The 17,203-nt window shown below is 42.4% G+C and overlaps 1 protein-coding gene across 4 annotated transcripts in view; it reads right to left on the minus strand.

Annotated features, from left to right (window-relative positions):
* Positions 1 to 17,203, minus strand: part of BCAT1 (branched chain amino acid transaminase 1) — a 138,479-nt gene that overhangs the window by 80,096 nt on the left and 41,180 nt on the right. For 2 of the 4 annotated variants that reach the window (XM_025401550.1, XM_025401549.1), the window contains exons 2-3: positions 9,719 to 9,805; positions 1,657 to 1,857 (exon numbers count right to left, since the gene is read on the minus strand). In XM_025401550.1, the coding sequence (XP_025257335.1) occupies positions 1,657 to 1,857; positions 9,719 to 9,805 (288 nt within the window). Of the gene's footprint in view, positions 1 to 1,656; positions 1,858 to 9,718; positions 9,806 to 10,860; positions 10,984 to 17,203 lie in introns of those variants that run through there. The other 2 variants (XM_025401548.1, XM_025401551.1) reach the window with 2 other exon arrangements.

Below are 17,203 nucleotides of genomic sequence, written 5' to 3' on the forward strand. Positions count from 1 at the left end.
CTGTGGTCCCAGCTACTCAGGAGGCTGAGGTAGCAGGATTGCTTGAGCCCAGGAGGTTGAGGCTACAGTGAGCCATGATCGTGCCACTGCACTCCAGCCTGGGTGACAGAGCGAGACTGTCTGGAAAAAAAGGAAAGAAAGAAAGAAAGGAAAGAAAGAAAGAAATAAAGAGAAAGAAAGAAGGAAAGAAAGAAAGAGAGAGAGAAAGAAAGAAAGAAATGAATGCACTTTATTTCACATGTTCTTTATTATACCTTATGACATGGTGAGGGCTTGTGGGAAATAATGAAAGAACTCATTCAAATTGACCTAAGAGGAAGAGATGGGAACAGAAACTTAGATTCCTAAATTCAACATTTTGTGGATATACATGGACTGTGAATATCTTTCCAAAATTATATGAATTTATAATTTTGAAGGAGTTAATTGCAAAAGCATCCTAGTAATTTTGGTGTATACATTTAGGGGTTATATAACACAAAGAAGCTTCTCATTGGAACCTCAGCTCCACCCTTAATGCTGTGTAATATTAGTCAAGAAGCAACTCTTCTGAGCCTCCTTTTATAATGGATGAGACCACTGCTTCAAGGGTTAATTATTATTGCTAACAACTGGGCTCTCACTATGTGCCAGACATGACTGTACATGCTTAAATTACTTTATTTTATACTTATGAGATCACTATAAGATAGGTATTATAACTACCCCAATTTTATAGATAAAGAAATTAAAGCACAAATGATTAAATTCCCCAAGTCATAAAGGTTCCTGCAGAGCAACTGAGACTGAATTTGAGCCCAGGAAGTCTGACTTCAGAATCTGAATGCTTAATCACATGCCTTCTCACTGAAGGTAATTAAATGAGATGATTCTATATGGAACATAATACAGAATGTATTACAGGAATTCAATAAACAAAAGTCATTATTTTATCATTATATCTATTAATATTTTACTATTACCATATTTTAACACTTAATAGGAAGACTATTACCATATTTTAACACTTAATAGGAAGACTATTATTATTTCCAGCACCCCTATTATTCTGGGAAAGATGTCCAAATCATTGAAAAGTAAAATACAATGAGAATCAAGATAATGGGACATATATTGTGCATCTGATTAACTGTGTGTCCTGAAAAGGACCAGGGAAAGAATTCTCTAAACATTTTATGCTTATAATTATTTCAACTCATGCCTGAAGGAGGACATTTAATTACATGTTCCTTAACATGCATAACTAGACATTATTGCTGGTCATGAAAACATGGAGTGAACATTAAAATCTAATCATAATATGGTCCTCAATGACTCTTTCTCAATTATTAGAAGATCTAAGAAGAGAGGTGACTTATTAAAATATCAACAGTGCTGGCTTTTTAATTGCCAATTTTCCCACCAGCTGTCCCTTCTGTTTGCTCTAAATAATTTTTTATTGACATCACAGAAAATACAAGATTATCTGAAAAATTAGCTGCTAAGATTTATCTTCAATCCAACTGTCTACTGGAAAATTTTTAAAGACATTTTCGGCTTCCTCTGGTAAATATGATAAAGCCCTACACTGCACAAGAGCTATCTTAGCAGGAGAAGCTATTTAGTACCCACAGTGAAGTGCAAGCATGTCACTCTCTTTAATTCCCATGTACTTACTTCCACTGCATAGTGCAAAGCCGATGAGCCAGGGTGCAATGACAGATTCTGAAGAGGCTTGATATGAGGTTTCTCCCATCCAAACTCTGAGGACCACTCCACCACCAGCATGTGATCCGTGAACACAGTTCCAAAAACCAGATTATTGGGGTCTGGTTTTTCCTTTAAAATGGTAGCTGGTGTGACTACTAGGTCTTTAGCCTGGGGAAGAAAAATCATCACTATTTAAAGAAAAGTTAGCATTCGCTGGCTAGATGATACAGAGGGCAAAAAGGGAAATCAATTGACTTTTAAATGTTGGCAATTAACACAGAAATTTAACACTCTGAGCTGAACAAATCATGCCTGCATTCAGAATTCGGCCAGTTGTCCATAATCTCTGCAATGTACACTGCCTAATAGCATATCAGAACCAAATTTCAGTGACACATAGAAGAGGGACAAAATAGCAGATTGGGTAAGATGATGCGAAAAAAGAACACAACCCTTTTTCACTACTTTTTCACTCTCATCATAGGACTCATGTTGAGTATTTGGAAAAGAGGAAAGAGATGTTTTCCCTAATAAAAAATGGCAACACTCACAATGATTTGTTAAACTAAAATGAGGGTCATTAGTACTGAACTGCTACTTAGCAATGGTTACACTCCAACTGCCCCAAAGAATTGTTGGCATAAGCCTTCAAAATCCTCCGGGTGCACTGGAGAAGAAATGAGCCGAGCGAAGCAAATGTTTTCCTCTTTGAAAACAGGAAAGTTGAGAATGAACACTAAGATATAAATCCTCTGTTCTGTGTGGAGGAAACAGTGAACAAAGGAACTCTTATTTAAACACAGATAAATCAGAGTAATAGGAAACAACTCCCCACAAGCAGCATCTCACCAGCTCCCCACACAGCCAGTTTGCCCACTGCAAATGGCCAAACATTAAGTATACAAATTGCATGCGATACCACCACTACACTTTATAGCAGCTGTGGAACGCTGACAAAAACACAGGAGACCAGCACTTTGCAAAGCTGAGGCGCGTGGATCACAAGCTCAGGAGATTGAGACCATTCTGCCTAACACGGTGAAACCCCGTCTCTACTAAAAGTACAAGAAATTAGCCAGGCGTGGTGGTATGCACCTGTAATCCCAGCTACGCTGGAGGCTGAGGCTGGGGCTGGAGAATCGCTTGAACCCGGGAAGCAGAGGTTGCAGTGAGTCAAGATCGCGCCACTGCATTCCAGCCTGGGTGACAGAGCAAGACTCCTTCTAAAAAAAAAAAAAAAGAAAGAAGAAAGAAAAGAAAAGAAAAAAGAAAAAAAAGAAACACAAGGGAAGGAACTTTTTGATCTGTTAAAAAAAAAAAAAACAGGGGCAAGTTCAACCTGTAACAAGTTGTGATGGGATGTCAAACTCCATCTCTTTGAATATACAAAAATAGGCATTTCCCTCCCAAATTAAATACAGACCTTCACTTTACATCATCAGCTCTTATCATTATTTTAAAAATGATCTAATTCTGCTTAATTCACTGCCTTGCAGCTACCTGAGTCATTTGTTATGTTATGAATGACAGTAAATTATATTTTTAGAATAGTATTCAGGCTGAAAACATATTCTAAAACAACCAGAAAGCTCATATTACAATGACGCGAAGGGCATTAAGGACAGAATATTACTGTACTGTTCAAGCTAGTCTACTAATGCTACTTTGTCATATGCCAATAAAATGTCAAGTTTCAATAAAAAATTGACTTTGTTCTACCATTATTATTATCATTTAGTATTTTTTTTAGAGACAGGGACTCACTATGTTGCCCATGCTGGTCTTGAACTGCGCTCAAGCAATCTGCCTGCCTTGAACTCCTAAAGTGCTAAGATTACAGGCGTGAGCCACTGTGTCCAGCCTGTTTTACCACTATTTAATTCAAGTAAAAATGTTAAGACTCTTTACTGAGTGTAATAAGTTTACTTAAAGAAATATATTCCAGCTAAATTATTTTTATCTTTGAATCCCTTTTCTCCCCCGTTATCCTCTGGACGAGGTAAGGCGTCAGGCAAACTTTACTTGCAGATCAAATGCAACCAGCTGGCCTGTTTGGGAATTAAAATGTTATTAGAACGTAGTCACACCATTCTTGTATCTTCAATGGCGGCACAGCCAACTAGTTGTAACAGAAACCTGATGGCCCTCAAGCCTAAAATATTTAACATCTAGCCATTTAAGAAAGTTTGGCAGGCCAGGCGCAGTGGCTCACCCTGTAAATCCAACACTTTGGAAGGCCGAGGAGGGTGGATCACCAAAGGTCAGGAGCTCGAGATCAGCCTGGCAAACACAGCGAAACCCTGTCTCTACTAAACATACAAAAATTAGCTGGGCGTGTGGTGGACGCCTGTAATCCCAGCTACTTGGGAGACTGAGGCAGGAGAATTGCTTGAACCTGGCAGGCGGAGGCTGCAGTCAGCAGAGACGCGCCAATGCACTCCAGCCTGGCCAATAAGAGTGAAACTCCATCTCAAAAAAAAAAAAAAAAACAAAAAGAAAAGAAAAGAAAGAAAGTTTAGCGACCCCTATTCTGGACTATTCAGACAAGAAGTCTGGCTAGAGTATTCACAGTTGAATTCCAACTAACACAGTGCCTACCACACAGAATAGCAAAGGGTTTCTTAAATACTGAAGATGTCTGCCTGCTTTCAGATACACTCACAGAAGATGTTGAGGATTTAAAGACAGTGAAATTCTAACACAAATTTTTTATTACATGAATAGTTTCACAGTACTCTTGGGCAATAAACACCTGATTTGCCTTAGTTAGCTTTTATCTGTGAATGGGGAGGACCCTGAACTAAGAAACATTTGGAGCCATATCAATACAGTAAGACAAACTTAATGCAAATTTTCTTCTACTAAGACTACTTAGTAAAAGGGGAGGGGTAGTAAAACACAAAACAAAAACAGAAAGATGAGAGTGGGTGACAAGAACGATTATGGTCCAGCATACATGATTTTCAGTTTTCTGAGACCTCTCCTTAAAATACCCACAGGACCAACAATAATCCACTATTCCAGAGAGATCAAATTACTGGCAAAGCAGTGATAGAATAAGATCATTTTTAACCTCAAATAAGTGTTCTTATAATTAGAACTTCATAATATCAGTTAAATTTCCGACAATTAAAGATAAAATTATTACATTACTAGGTATGAGTTCTATTTCAGTAAACTGCTACATTCTTTCATAAGACACATTATTTCTTAATGATATGAATAGCAACCTCTAACTTTCTGATTTGGACCTAAGCACTGCCCTATATCCAGTTTTGTTTTGTTTTTTTCTTTTAGACGGAGTCTCACTCTGTCACCCAGGCTGGAGGGCGGTGATGTGATCTGGGCTCACTGCAACCTCCGCCTCCCAGGTTCAAGTGATTGTCCTGCTTCAGCCTCCCAAGTAGCTGGGACTACAGGCATATGCCACACACTCCGCTAATTTTTGTATTTTGGGTAGAGATGGGGTTTCACCATGTTGGCCAGGCTGGTCTCAAACTCCTGACCTCAGGCGATCCACCCATCTTGGCTTCCAAAAGTGCTGGGATTACAGGTGTGAGCTACCGCGCCCAGTCTATATCCAGTTTTTCAAAGTAATATACGATTAAGTGGCTTCCAAATCTCATCATGAACTTCCCTCTATTTGAAAAAAAAAATTCTGCAACTCTGGAAACTAAAAATAACAACTTCTAACCTGAGCTCAAAGAGAAATTACCTAGGAATACTAAATTACTAGGTGATAGAGTTGAATAAAGGTCAAACGTAAGCAAGCAATATTAGCTGAAGATGTGTGACTCGTTTGGGGCAGATACGAAATGTAGTTTTAAGGGAACGATTCCTTTCCTAAAGGAAACAAATTTTATAAACAATTTTTATCCGTGTTCTTTAAAAACTATTTTCTTTTTCTAGATTTCCTTTCCAAAGATAAATAAAAATATTTTGTCAAATGATACTTTCTTCTGCATAATTAATCTGTCTCTTTCCCATGCTCCACATTCCCTGATGACATCGAAGTCAGGATGTTTCACATCATATGTTTGTGGAAGAATCTGGAATGCCACAATAACTGATTGTGAAATGGCAAGAAATAAGGACAAAAACAGGGCATATAAAAAACAACTTCCTAATTCAAAGTTTGCAGTTGGGTAATCATTTGTTCTGAAATAGGGAGGCTCAGGGTAGGGAAGTGTAAATTTGTTGAAAGCACCTGAGAACTGTTTCAGCCAGGGTTCAGTCAACACTTTTTTTTTTTTTTTGCTCTGTTGCCCAGGCTGGAGTACAGTGGTGCAATCTCAGCTCACTGCAACCTCCACCTCCCTGGTTCAAGCAATTCTCTTGCCTCTGCCTCCCAGGTAGCTGGAATTACAGGCATGTGTCACCACACCTGGCAAATTTTTGTAGTTTTAGTAGAGACGGGGTTTCACCATGTTGGCCAGGCTGGTCTCAAACTCCTGACCTCAAATGATCCACCCGCCTCAGCCTCCCAAAGTGCTGGGATTACAGGGGTGAGTTACCACGCCCGGCCTGTCAACACCTTTTGCTCACCATCGTATAGCACATTTGCTCTTCTCTTCATTGGCCACACTTTTCAAAAATCAAGTCTGCATTACAACTGTATCGGACATTTCATAACTTTATTCTAGGTTCCTATGTATTATTCTTACTCCATTTGGAAAGCCTTAGGCACCATGCTCATCTTTTAGAGATATTCTTTTAAAATCTAATAAAGATGATCATGAAGAGAACTACCGATCTGCAGTGTTGCATTCTGTGGAGATACGTGAAGCTGGAGGAACTGGAAAAAAAAGATGGCTGACCTCTTTCAAAGGAGGAGGATCCTAGAGTCCACAGAAAGATTCGCCAGGATGTGTACCAATGTATCTCATTGCTAGGCCCTGCTGCAAACCTGCATCCTCATTGTAATATAACTGCATCATAATTGGGGAGGGGAGAAGCAATATGAAAGCTACCCAAGAGAGAACCAAAAGGCAATATGAAATGTTATAAATGATGTAGATTAACAAAAAGGTAGAAAAATCTGTCAAAAGCAACCACAGTTAGAATGGCTATTATTAGAAAGACAAAAAATAGCAGATGCTGATGAGGACGCAGAGAAAAGAGAACTCTTATACACTGTTGGTAAGAATGTAAATCAGTATATCTACTATGGAAAATGGTATGAAGTTTTCCAAAAAAAAAAAACAAACTAAAAGTAGAATGACCATATGAACCAACAATCCTACTACCGGATATTCTCCAAAGGAAAGGAAATCAATATACCAAAGGGATATCTGCACTCCCATGTTTATTACAGCACTATTCACAATAGTCAAGATGTGGAATCGACTTAAGTGTCCGTCAACAAACAAATAAAATGTGGTGCATATACACAATGGAATATTATCCAGCCATTTAAAAAAAAGTAAAATTGTGTCATTTGTAGCAATGTGGATGGAACTGGAAGTCATTATGGTAAGTAAAATAAGCCAAACACAGAAAGAAAAAAAAAAAACAGAAAAACAAATATTGCATGTTCTCGCTCATATGTGAGAAGTAAAAAAAGTTGATCTCATGGAGGTAGAGAGTATTAATGGAATGATAGATATCAGAAGATGGCATGGGGTGGGGAGGGTGTAGGTGGAGGGAGAGAGGTTGGTTAGTGAGTACAAACATGCAGTTAGATACAAACAATAAATTCTACTGTTCACAGCAGAGTAGGGTGATTATAGTTAACGACAATGTGGGCTCTCTCTCTATATATGTATATATATGTGTATATATGTGTGTGTGTATGTGTGTGTGTGTATATATATATATTATTTTTTTTTTTTTTGAGACAGAGTCTTGTTCTGTCACCCAGGTTGGAGTGCAGTGGCGTGATCTTGGTTCACTGCAACCTCTGCCTCCCAGACTCAAGCGATTCTCCTGCCTCAGCCTCCTGAGTAGCTGGGATGACAGATGTGCACCACCACACCCGGCTAATTTTGCCTTTTTAGTAGAGACGGGGTTTTGCCATGTTAGTCAGGCTGTTCTCAAACTCCTGACATCAAGTGATCCACCCGCCTTGGCCTCCCAAAGTGCTGGGATTATAGGGGTGTGCCACAGTGCCTGGCCTTACATATGTTTAAATAGCTGGAAGAGAGAACTTGAAATGTTCCCAACACATAGGAATGCTAAATACTCAAGGTGATGAACACCACAAAGACCCTAACTTGATCATTACACAGTCTATGCATATAACAAAATATCTATCACATGCAGCCCATAAATATGTACACACATTATGTATCAATCAAAAAAGAGAGAAAAGTATATCAAAAACCAAGATGGTCTACAAAATCTACCATTTTTCTTCCCTAAATTATCACTATCATTTTTACACATGCCTTATTACATATGTGCTGTGAATACATCCACCATAACTCATGTTTTGATGTGTAAATACATGAGTGTCAACGGGCAATTCCCCTAACTAAAACCTAATATACAGAAATCTAAATTAACAATAAAAACATTATTTATGGCCAGGCCTGGTGGCTTATGCCTGTAACCCAGCATTTTGGGAGGCCGAGGTGGGAAGACTGCATAAGCCCAGGAGTTGGAGACCAGTCTGGGCAACACAGGGAGATCTCATCTCTACAAAAAATGACAAAATTAGTTGGCCCTGGTGGCATGCAAGCCTATAGTCTCAGGTACTCGAGAGGCTAAGAGGATCACTTGAGTCTGAGAGATCAAGGCCGAAAGTGATCCCTAATTGATGGTGCCACTGCACTCCAGTCTGGGCAACAGAACAAGACTCTGTCTCAAAAAAAAAGAAAAAGAAAGAAAATGAGTATTTATATTTGAGTTGATATTTTTCTTTGCAAAGAATTCTTCAGGCTGGGCTTGGTGGCTCATGCCTGTAATCCCAGCACTTTGGGAGGTTGAGGCAGGTGGATTGCATGAGGCCAGGAGTTTGAGACCAGCCTGGCTAACATGGTAAAACCCCATCTCTACTAAAAATACAAAATTAGCCGGGTGTGATGGCACATGCCTGTAATCTCAGCTACTCAGGAGGCTGAGGCAGGAGAATCACTTGAACCTGGGAGGCAGAGATTGCAGTGAGCTGAGATCACGCCACTGCACTCCAGCCTGGGTGACAGAGTGAGACCCTGTCTCAAAAAAACAGAAAAGAAATTGCAATATTCTAATTTTACTTTTTAAAATATCCTTGCTAAGATGACAGCAAGAGAAGAAAGAAAGAAAAATAAAATAAAAATTCCTTGCAAGTAGAGACCTAATCTTGAATTCACTTTTGGATGTCCAATGCATGGCACAGTCTCTAGCACACTGTGAGAGAGCTGAATGTGTGAGAAATTGATGAGTCAAGTTTCCTTCCCTCTCTGAACCGCCAGGATGTGAGATCATTAGGACACTCTGTGCTATGGATGACAATTGACAGTGACTCAAACAGGCAGAAGAGCAGCACTAGGCAGAAAAAGAAGTTAAAACCTCCACGAGGAGGGAGGATAGGAGATAATGACTCATAGAAAAAATAATATTATATCTTACATTTGGTTTTGTACAATTTTCAACGTGCTTTATTTGTTTCTCACTATTTGAAGTGTGAGCTATATAAACCCCACAATTCAGATAGAAAAGAAGAAAATGCAACACTTTTACTGTAGAGTGTTACGTGCTGCTGAAAGAGAAAAATCACAGTTTAACTTTTTCTACAAGTAGAGTGAAGGGTTGTACTTAGTATGGAATCAGATAAACATCTAGGTTAATATTTACGAATTGACTATTTTTCAAGAAAAATGTATGACTCAAAATCAGCAATCAGCTATTAGATAATTTTTGTTGTGATGAATGTACTGTCACTCTCTAAATAGCTTTTCTTCCTCTAAGAGAGGAATTTTAAATGTCTGGCAACACAACCTAGGAACTGGGTAACCCACACAGTGAAAATTTCCCCAAATCTCAACAAGAAATGGATTTATTCAGTTGAATGTTGCTTTAGACACTTAGCCCCTAGCAAGCAACTTACCTTAAAAGTCCCCACCACTTCTTTTGATCCTCCTTCTCCCGTACCTTCTCTGATGCTTGCTTCTGCGGAGCATCCGTTACTGCAATCCTGAAAGAAGAATCAAACCACCATTAAGTAAATGCAGGTCGGTGAGCGGGGCCCGGGGTAACCTACATGACACTCACCATGATACCGTGCGCTTCTCTCCAGGACCCAGGCAAACACAAAAAGGAGGCTCAAACAACCAAGCACCCAGGCCCGAACCTCCAACAAGCGTGTCTTGGGAATGCTGCCCTGCACTTCCCACCCTGCCGGGGTCGCGGCGGTTTTTGTCCTCCTCAGCCGGCTCAGGGAAGACTGGTTACATTCCAGGTCAGCCCTACAGAGCCAGGGTTCGCCGGCAAAGAACAAAAAAACAATTGTCTCCCTTATATCCGAGCAAATAGTCTAGACTGGGGTGTTAAGCCATTTATAGAAAAATCTCCAGGGCGCGCTCAGCCTCGTGGTCTTGTCAATCACAGACGCACAATAGCAAGCCTGCAAAGGGGAAGGGGACCGGCGTGAACCATTTTCTCCACCAGCAGGGTCCTCCGATGCTGCAGCACCCACCCCACACCTCAAACCTCATGGTATTAGGGGGCAATTTAAAAGATAAAGACACAGGGAAGCGGGACTAATTGGGAAAACCTGCAAACATTTGTTTTAATGCCCAATCTGCTAAATAACTACGGGGGTGGGGGTGGGGAAGAAAGAGATCCAAGGAGGCAGAAGGCTGCGGTCAAAATATTTTGGGGTGGCAAAGGCACGTAGGATGTGGCTGTGTGGCAGCCCAGAGATTCAGCTCCCGCCTCCTCCCTCAGAGCGAGTCCATGGCTACCCTCACGTCTCCCGTGGCGGTCCTCGCCGCACTCCGGAGGGGGTCACCCATGAGAGTGTTAGACCTGGATAGCGGGAACCTCGCCGAGGCGGAGATTGCAGGCTGGGACTCCAGATTTCGGAAAGGGATGGGGGGAAGAGGAGACGCCTCGCTGCAGGCGGAATGGAGGGCGAGGCGAAGAAGGATGGTGCAGGAAACGGCAACAAGGCGCCCGCCCAGGCCCGCGAGCTACCGAGACCCAGGTTCCAATCCTCCCCCCTTCCTCAAACGCCCGGGTTCGAGGTACCTGGCGGGCAAGGGCCGCAGCGGAGCGAAGCGGGCTGGCCATGGGGAGGCTGCGGGGACGCGGGGCTGCAGAGAGCGGCGGTGGCACGGAGCGCGCGGCTGGACGCGAAAGCGGGCGGTGTGGCCAAGCCCCGGCGCACGGCCCGTAGGGCACTGGGTACCACGACCCGGGGCCGCGCGCCAGGGCCAGGCGCAGGGTACGACGCAACCCCTCCAGCATCCCTTGGGGAGGAGCCTCCAACCGTCTGGTCCCAGTCTGTCTGCAGTCGCGAAAACCCAAGCGGTTGTCCCTATCACTGGGGTCGCTTGCGGTCGCCCGAGACTGCGCGCCGCGAACGAGCGCTTTTCCAAGCGCAGGTACTTCGCGGGCATCCTTGTTTATTAAACAACCTCTAGGTGAACGGCCGGGAAGCGCCCCTCGGTCAAGGTTAAGGAAACCTCGGAGAAACTACATTAGGGCAGCTTTTCCATCGACTCCAAATCCAACTGACAAAAAGCAGTTTCTGCCCTGGAGAGTTTGCGGGCGGGGATTGACATTTGTGCGTCTGCTCTTGTCTGCCACCGACCCCTATGTGCACACTGAAGGGGGAGAACGTGAATCCAGTTTTCAGATTTCCCTGCGCCACCTACCCAAACTGAATTTGTAATTCGGGGTGTTACGCGGCTACCAGGCTCGCATTCTCTAAGGGCCTTTTCTGCCCAAAGATCTCAATGCCTTTCATCGTTTTCAGGCAAAGCAGATCATCAAGAGCTCCAATCATACTGTTTTCACAGTTTTCCGACGGAGACTCGTGATCTCAATATAAAGAGGACTGGAAAAGTGATGTTAGAAATACTATTCGGTTTAGAAAGGGAAAGGGGGATTGGAATAGCTATTGTCTTATATACAGTGTTCTCCTGGGGCAACGTCAGCCTGAATTATGAGCCTTCCTGGTTTTTAAATTAAGAGGAAGTGGTAACCGGGGCTGACTTGATCTTGGAAAGAGGGGGAGGGCAGTTTATTCTGGGTGAAAGCGGTTAAATCCGGTCTGGTTTTTGAAATGGTTTCATACAGCACCACTGATAATATACTGTAGCTCTAATCTTATCAACTCAGAAAACCTACACTTTTCCTCTCCTTTATACAAGGCACAAAAAGGCCTCTTACGCTGGGGTGGGGTCCCAAGCTCCAAAGACCAGAGTCCAGGCAGGTCACTTGCCACCATAGAGTGGTGAGTGTCCCTGGAAGTCCAGGGTCGCTTATAAAATACGTTTTGTCGTTGTTGTTTTGAGACTGAGTCTCACTCTGTCGCCCAGGCTGGAGTGCAGTGGCCCGATCTCGGCTTACTGCAACTGTCTGCCTCCCTGCTTCAAGCAATTCTCCCACCTAAGCCTCCCGAGTAGCTGGGACTACGGGCACGCGTCACCAGGCCGGGCTAATTTTTGTATTTTTTGTAGAGACCGGGTTTTGCTATGTTGCCCAGGCTGGTCTCGAACTCCTGGACTCAAGCCACCCACCCATCTCAGCTTCCCAAAGTGCTAGGATTACAGGCGTGAGCCACTGCGCCCTGCCTCCATCTGTATTAACTGCTTCTATTTCCTTCCTCCTATGAAGGCTGTCCAATTATTCCACCTAAATAAGGTCTCTAATAGCCTTCATTTTGTTCCTGCCAATGGTTTTGCTTCTTGAGCATTTTCATGGCTGCACCTATGTGCTGATGACTCCCAAATATATTTTTTCAGTCCAACTGTCTCCTGAGCAGTAGGTACTTGCTACTCAAAAATCTGTCTAAACTATAAACGGTGTATCTCTCCACCATGTTGGAAGCACTGGGCTAGTTGCTGGGGGAGGATTGAGAGCATACCATCATCCTGTTATCATGCATTGCCCCCAGCCAGAGAGAAGAGTGTTAAGTGTGTTAGAAAGTGCTAAGGAATCCCACAGACAGATGTAAAATGATAACGAATGCTGCCTGTGCTCTAACAGCCTCTAATAATGGATTGTACTGACTCAGAAAGGCCTGGAAAGGCTTTCAGCAAGTGATCCTTGAGCAGAAATCTGAAAGATTAAAGAAATTTACTAAAGGAAGAAGGGATGAAGAGCACCTGGTATGAAAGTGAGTTCCAGGACAAAAGAACTTCTCCGAGGAGGGCTGGAACAAAGGACCAAAAGAGAGCCTGGGGCTGCCTTAGGCAGAAGAGGATGGAGCTTGGGCTAGTGAGTAGCCAAAGGGCCAGTCAAGTAGTGCCTTGGGGAGAGCTAAAGAATAATTTTAAAAAGCAAAAGTAAGGTAAAAGCCTGACTGTCATACAGGTATAAAATAAACTAAAGTATAGAGTTTATTTAAATCATTTAATGAAGTTACCAGGCAGATATAAAAACTGGTTCAAAGAACAGGCATGTTTATAGGTCAGAAATGCTGAAATGAATATGCAAATGAAATTGGCTTCTTCCACAGTAGGGGAGAGAAGTTAACTGAACCCTGACCTTCAGAATTTACTTGCATGGCTACATGCAATCATTATTTTGCATTTCTATCAGTTATCTGTAAAATAACTCAAAACTATGAAACGATGTAAGACCCGATGAAAGGGCCCATGGAATCAGAATCAGATAACCTTAAAAGTTTGCTCTAAACAATTCAGTTTTCCACTGAAGTACAAATTTTTCCCTACAGTAAGGTAATATAATTTCTTCATTCAAGAAGTGCTATTAGTCAGCAACAGCTGGAATAAACCAGACATAGTAGTCACTGTACTTACTAGTTACCTTAAGAAGCTGTAGCTTTAGCAGTTTTCAATGTAGCTTAACCTAGGGGCAAGAGAAACCATTGAAAGGTTAAGGATTAGGTGGAGTATGCGGGAGTGGTGACAGAATTGAAGGTATTGGTTGCAGTTTGGAGATTGGTCTGGGTGGTGAGGAATGGATTTGGAAGAAGCTATTACAGAACCCATATACGAGATGATCCTTTTAGTAAGCTGGACTTGGCTGGTGGTTGGTAATAGAAGTGGAGAGAAACAGCCAGATTTCAGCAAGAATGGAGATAAGGTGGCAGCCTGGGCAACGTGGTAAAACCCTGTCTCTGATGAAAGTACAAAAATTAGCCGGGCGCGGTGGTGTGTGCCTGTAGTCCCAGCTACTCATGGGATTAAGGTGAGAGGATTACCTGAACTTGGTGAGGTTGACGCTGCAGTGGGCCAGGATCACACCACTGCACTCGCCTGGGTGACACAGTGAGACCGCATCTAGAAAAGAAAGAAAAGAACAGAAAAGAGAAGAGAAAAGAAAGAAAAAAGAAAGAAAGGGAGAAAAAAAAATGGATGATATAAGGTGGCACAAGGATGACAGAAGTACTAAGGAGGCCTCCTTGGGTCTGACTTGCTCATCTATTTGGTGATATTCACTAAGACAAAAGGAATGTTGAAAGAGAATGTGGTTCGAGAGGATAAGGAGAAGTCTGGTTTGGGTCCCGTGAGTTCTTAAGTGTCTCCAAGACTGACTATGAGGGATCCGCCTATCTGAAGCTCAGGGAAGAGGTCTAGATTTGGAGGTATTATTGAATCGTTGGCATAGAGGTGGTAACTGAAGCTATGGGTGCGAATGAGAATCTCTGTATGTCAGTTTTCTCTGTAAAATGAGACAATAGCAACACTTCATGTTTGTCAACTGGGATAGATGAGCATTAGTATATGAAACCTATGTATATTACTTAGAACCATGCCTGATATCAGCCATGGATAGGTAAAAGAATGGGCATGGCTCTGTTTCCATTAAACTGTATTTGAAAAACAGGGGACAGAGCAAATGTGGTCTGTAGGCTGTAAGTTGCTTACTCCTGCTCTGTGTAGTTGCTCTAATAGAAGCATAGGGGCTGTCCCTCAAATGCATCCAAGTGATGATCACCAATGTCTATCCATTCTTGCTCCAAATACCCTGACAGTTGCCATTTCTCCAACCACATTATCCCCATCCTAGTACCAAACAGCTTCCAAGCAGCTCCTCTGACTCCAGCCTTGCTTCTCTTTAAGCCATTCTTAGCATAACAACCCGTGAAAATGTCTCAAAATGCAAATCTGAAGACATCTCCTCTTGGTCAAAAAACCTTCAAGGCTTCACATCACCCATTTGACAAAATAATTGGAAAGCTCCCCACCCATCCCAGATTCTGCCTTCTGCCTCTGACTCCCCAGCTCAACTTTTGCTACGCTCTTTCTCTCTCTCCCCCACCAAACATTTAATTTGTTTCAGTCCTTTCGGACATCAGGCCTTCTCACAGATACCCAAATACCTGTAACATTCCCCTGCCTTTCCCAGACAGAGCAAGGCACTGTCATCCTTCCTTGCTCAGTTCCTGTGCCATGTCCTTGGCAGGAATATCTCTGAACCCTGTCTAGGCTACAGTGCGTCCCTCTGCTGTTTATTTACATACAATGCTTGCCATGTCAAAATAATGGTAATATTTTATTCTAATCATTTGATTAATGCTCTTCTCATTTTATGATGGGAAATTCATGTCTGTCAGGCCTCTGAGCCCAAGCTGAGCCATCATATCCCCTGTGACCTGCACATATACATCCAGATGACCTGAAGCAACTGAAGATCCACAAAAGAAGTGAAAATAGCCAGTTCCTGCCTTAACTGATGACATTCCACCATTGTGATTTGTTCCTGCCCCACCCTAACTGATCAACTGACTTTGTGACAATACACCCTCCCCGCCCTCGCAATAATGTACTTTGTGATACTCTCCTCCCTTGTGAATGTACTTTGTACGATACACCCTCCTCACCCTTGAGACGGTACTTGTAATATCCTCCCCCGCCCTTAAGAAGGTACTTTGTAATATTCTCCCTAGCCTTGAGAATGTACTTTGTAAGATCCACCCCCTGCCCACAACAAATTGCTCCTAACTCCACCGCCTATCCCAAACCTATAAGACCTAATTATAATCCCACCACCCTTTGCTAACTCTCTTTTTGGACTCAGCCCGCCTGCACCCAGGTGATTAAAAAGCTTTATTGTGGCCGGGCTGGAGCAAGACCCTGTCTACTAAAAATACAAAAATTAGCTGGTGTGGTGGCAAAACACCTGTAATCCCAGCTCTCCGGGAGGCTGAGGCAGGAGAATCACTTGAACCTGGGAGGCGGAGGTTGCAGTGAGCCGAGATTGTGCCACTGCACTCCAGCCTGGGTGACATAGCGAGACTCTGTCTCAAAAATAAATAAATTAATTAATTATTGTTTTAAGGCCACAAAGTTTGGGGCGGTTGGTTATATAGCAATGTTAACCAAAGCAGCATGCAAACCTAACACGCTTATTTCACTATTTATTTAAAAACCTAGTAATAATAAGTCATGCCCAAAAATAGGGATAAAAAGGTGAGATAAACATGAAATAAGTAGTACTTTAAAATATCTTTCTAACTATGGTTATTTTATTGTACCAGCCCTAGCTAATGGCTCAGTATACACAAGGGCCTAGTAATCAGTAATGACAGTGACACAAATCCTTCTTTTAAAGTCTTCTTAATGATCAAAATTGTGTCATCCACTGTTTGTCAGTTCTGATGAAACCATTGTTTTTTTTTTTTTTAATCTCATGATATGGTTAATGGAGAATTTATAATAAGAACCGGGGCCAGACACAGTGGCACATGCCTGTAATCCCAGCACTTTGGGAGGCCAAGACGGCCGATTACCTGAGGTTAGAAGTTTGAGACCAGCCTGGTCAACATGGTAAAACCTTGTCTTTACTAAAAATACAAAAATTATCTGGGCGTGGTGGCACATGCCTGTAAACCCAGCTACTCAGGAGGCTGAGGCATGAGAATTGCGTGAACCTGGGAGGCAGAGGTTGCAGTGAGCCGAGATCACACTACTGCACTCCAGCCTGGTGACAGAGTGAGACAGTCTTTAAAAAAAAAAAAGAAACCGAAAAAATATTAGTTATCCTGAAAAACATGACACATTTCCTTGTTTTACATTACTAATATTTTCATTATTATTATTAATATTTCATTATTCTGGCTTTATCCCTTTAAATTTGTATTTATGCTTGTTTTGACCGTTTTTTGCAGAAATCTCTTAAAGCCAATGTCTCTTTTGCAAAGATTATGAATTAACACTAGATGACACAATCTGTAACTCTCACACAAACCGCCACAAATCACGACCCTCTGGAAGAGAATGAATGCGCAGGGCTGCGTTCATGTAGGCGACCCTGTGGGAGCGGGAGCTAGGCCCTCCTCTCCCCTCAGGACCCCGCTCGAAATTTGTGACACTGTGGCAGGGTGACACGCAGAATGAGCACATGCCAATCTATGTGAGTTAAATACAAATACAATTTAATTTTTCCCACATGTTAG

This window comes from Theropithecus gelada, chromosome 11 (assembly GCF_003255815.1).
Source record: "Theropithecus gelada isolate Dixy chromosome 11, Tgel_1.0, whole genome shotgun sequence".
NCBI lineage: Eukaryota > Metazoa > Chordata > Mammalia > Primates > Cercopithecidae > Theropithecus > Theropithecus gelada.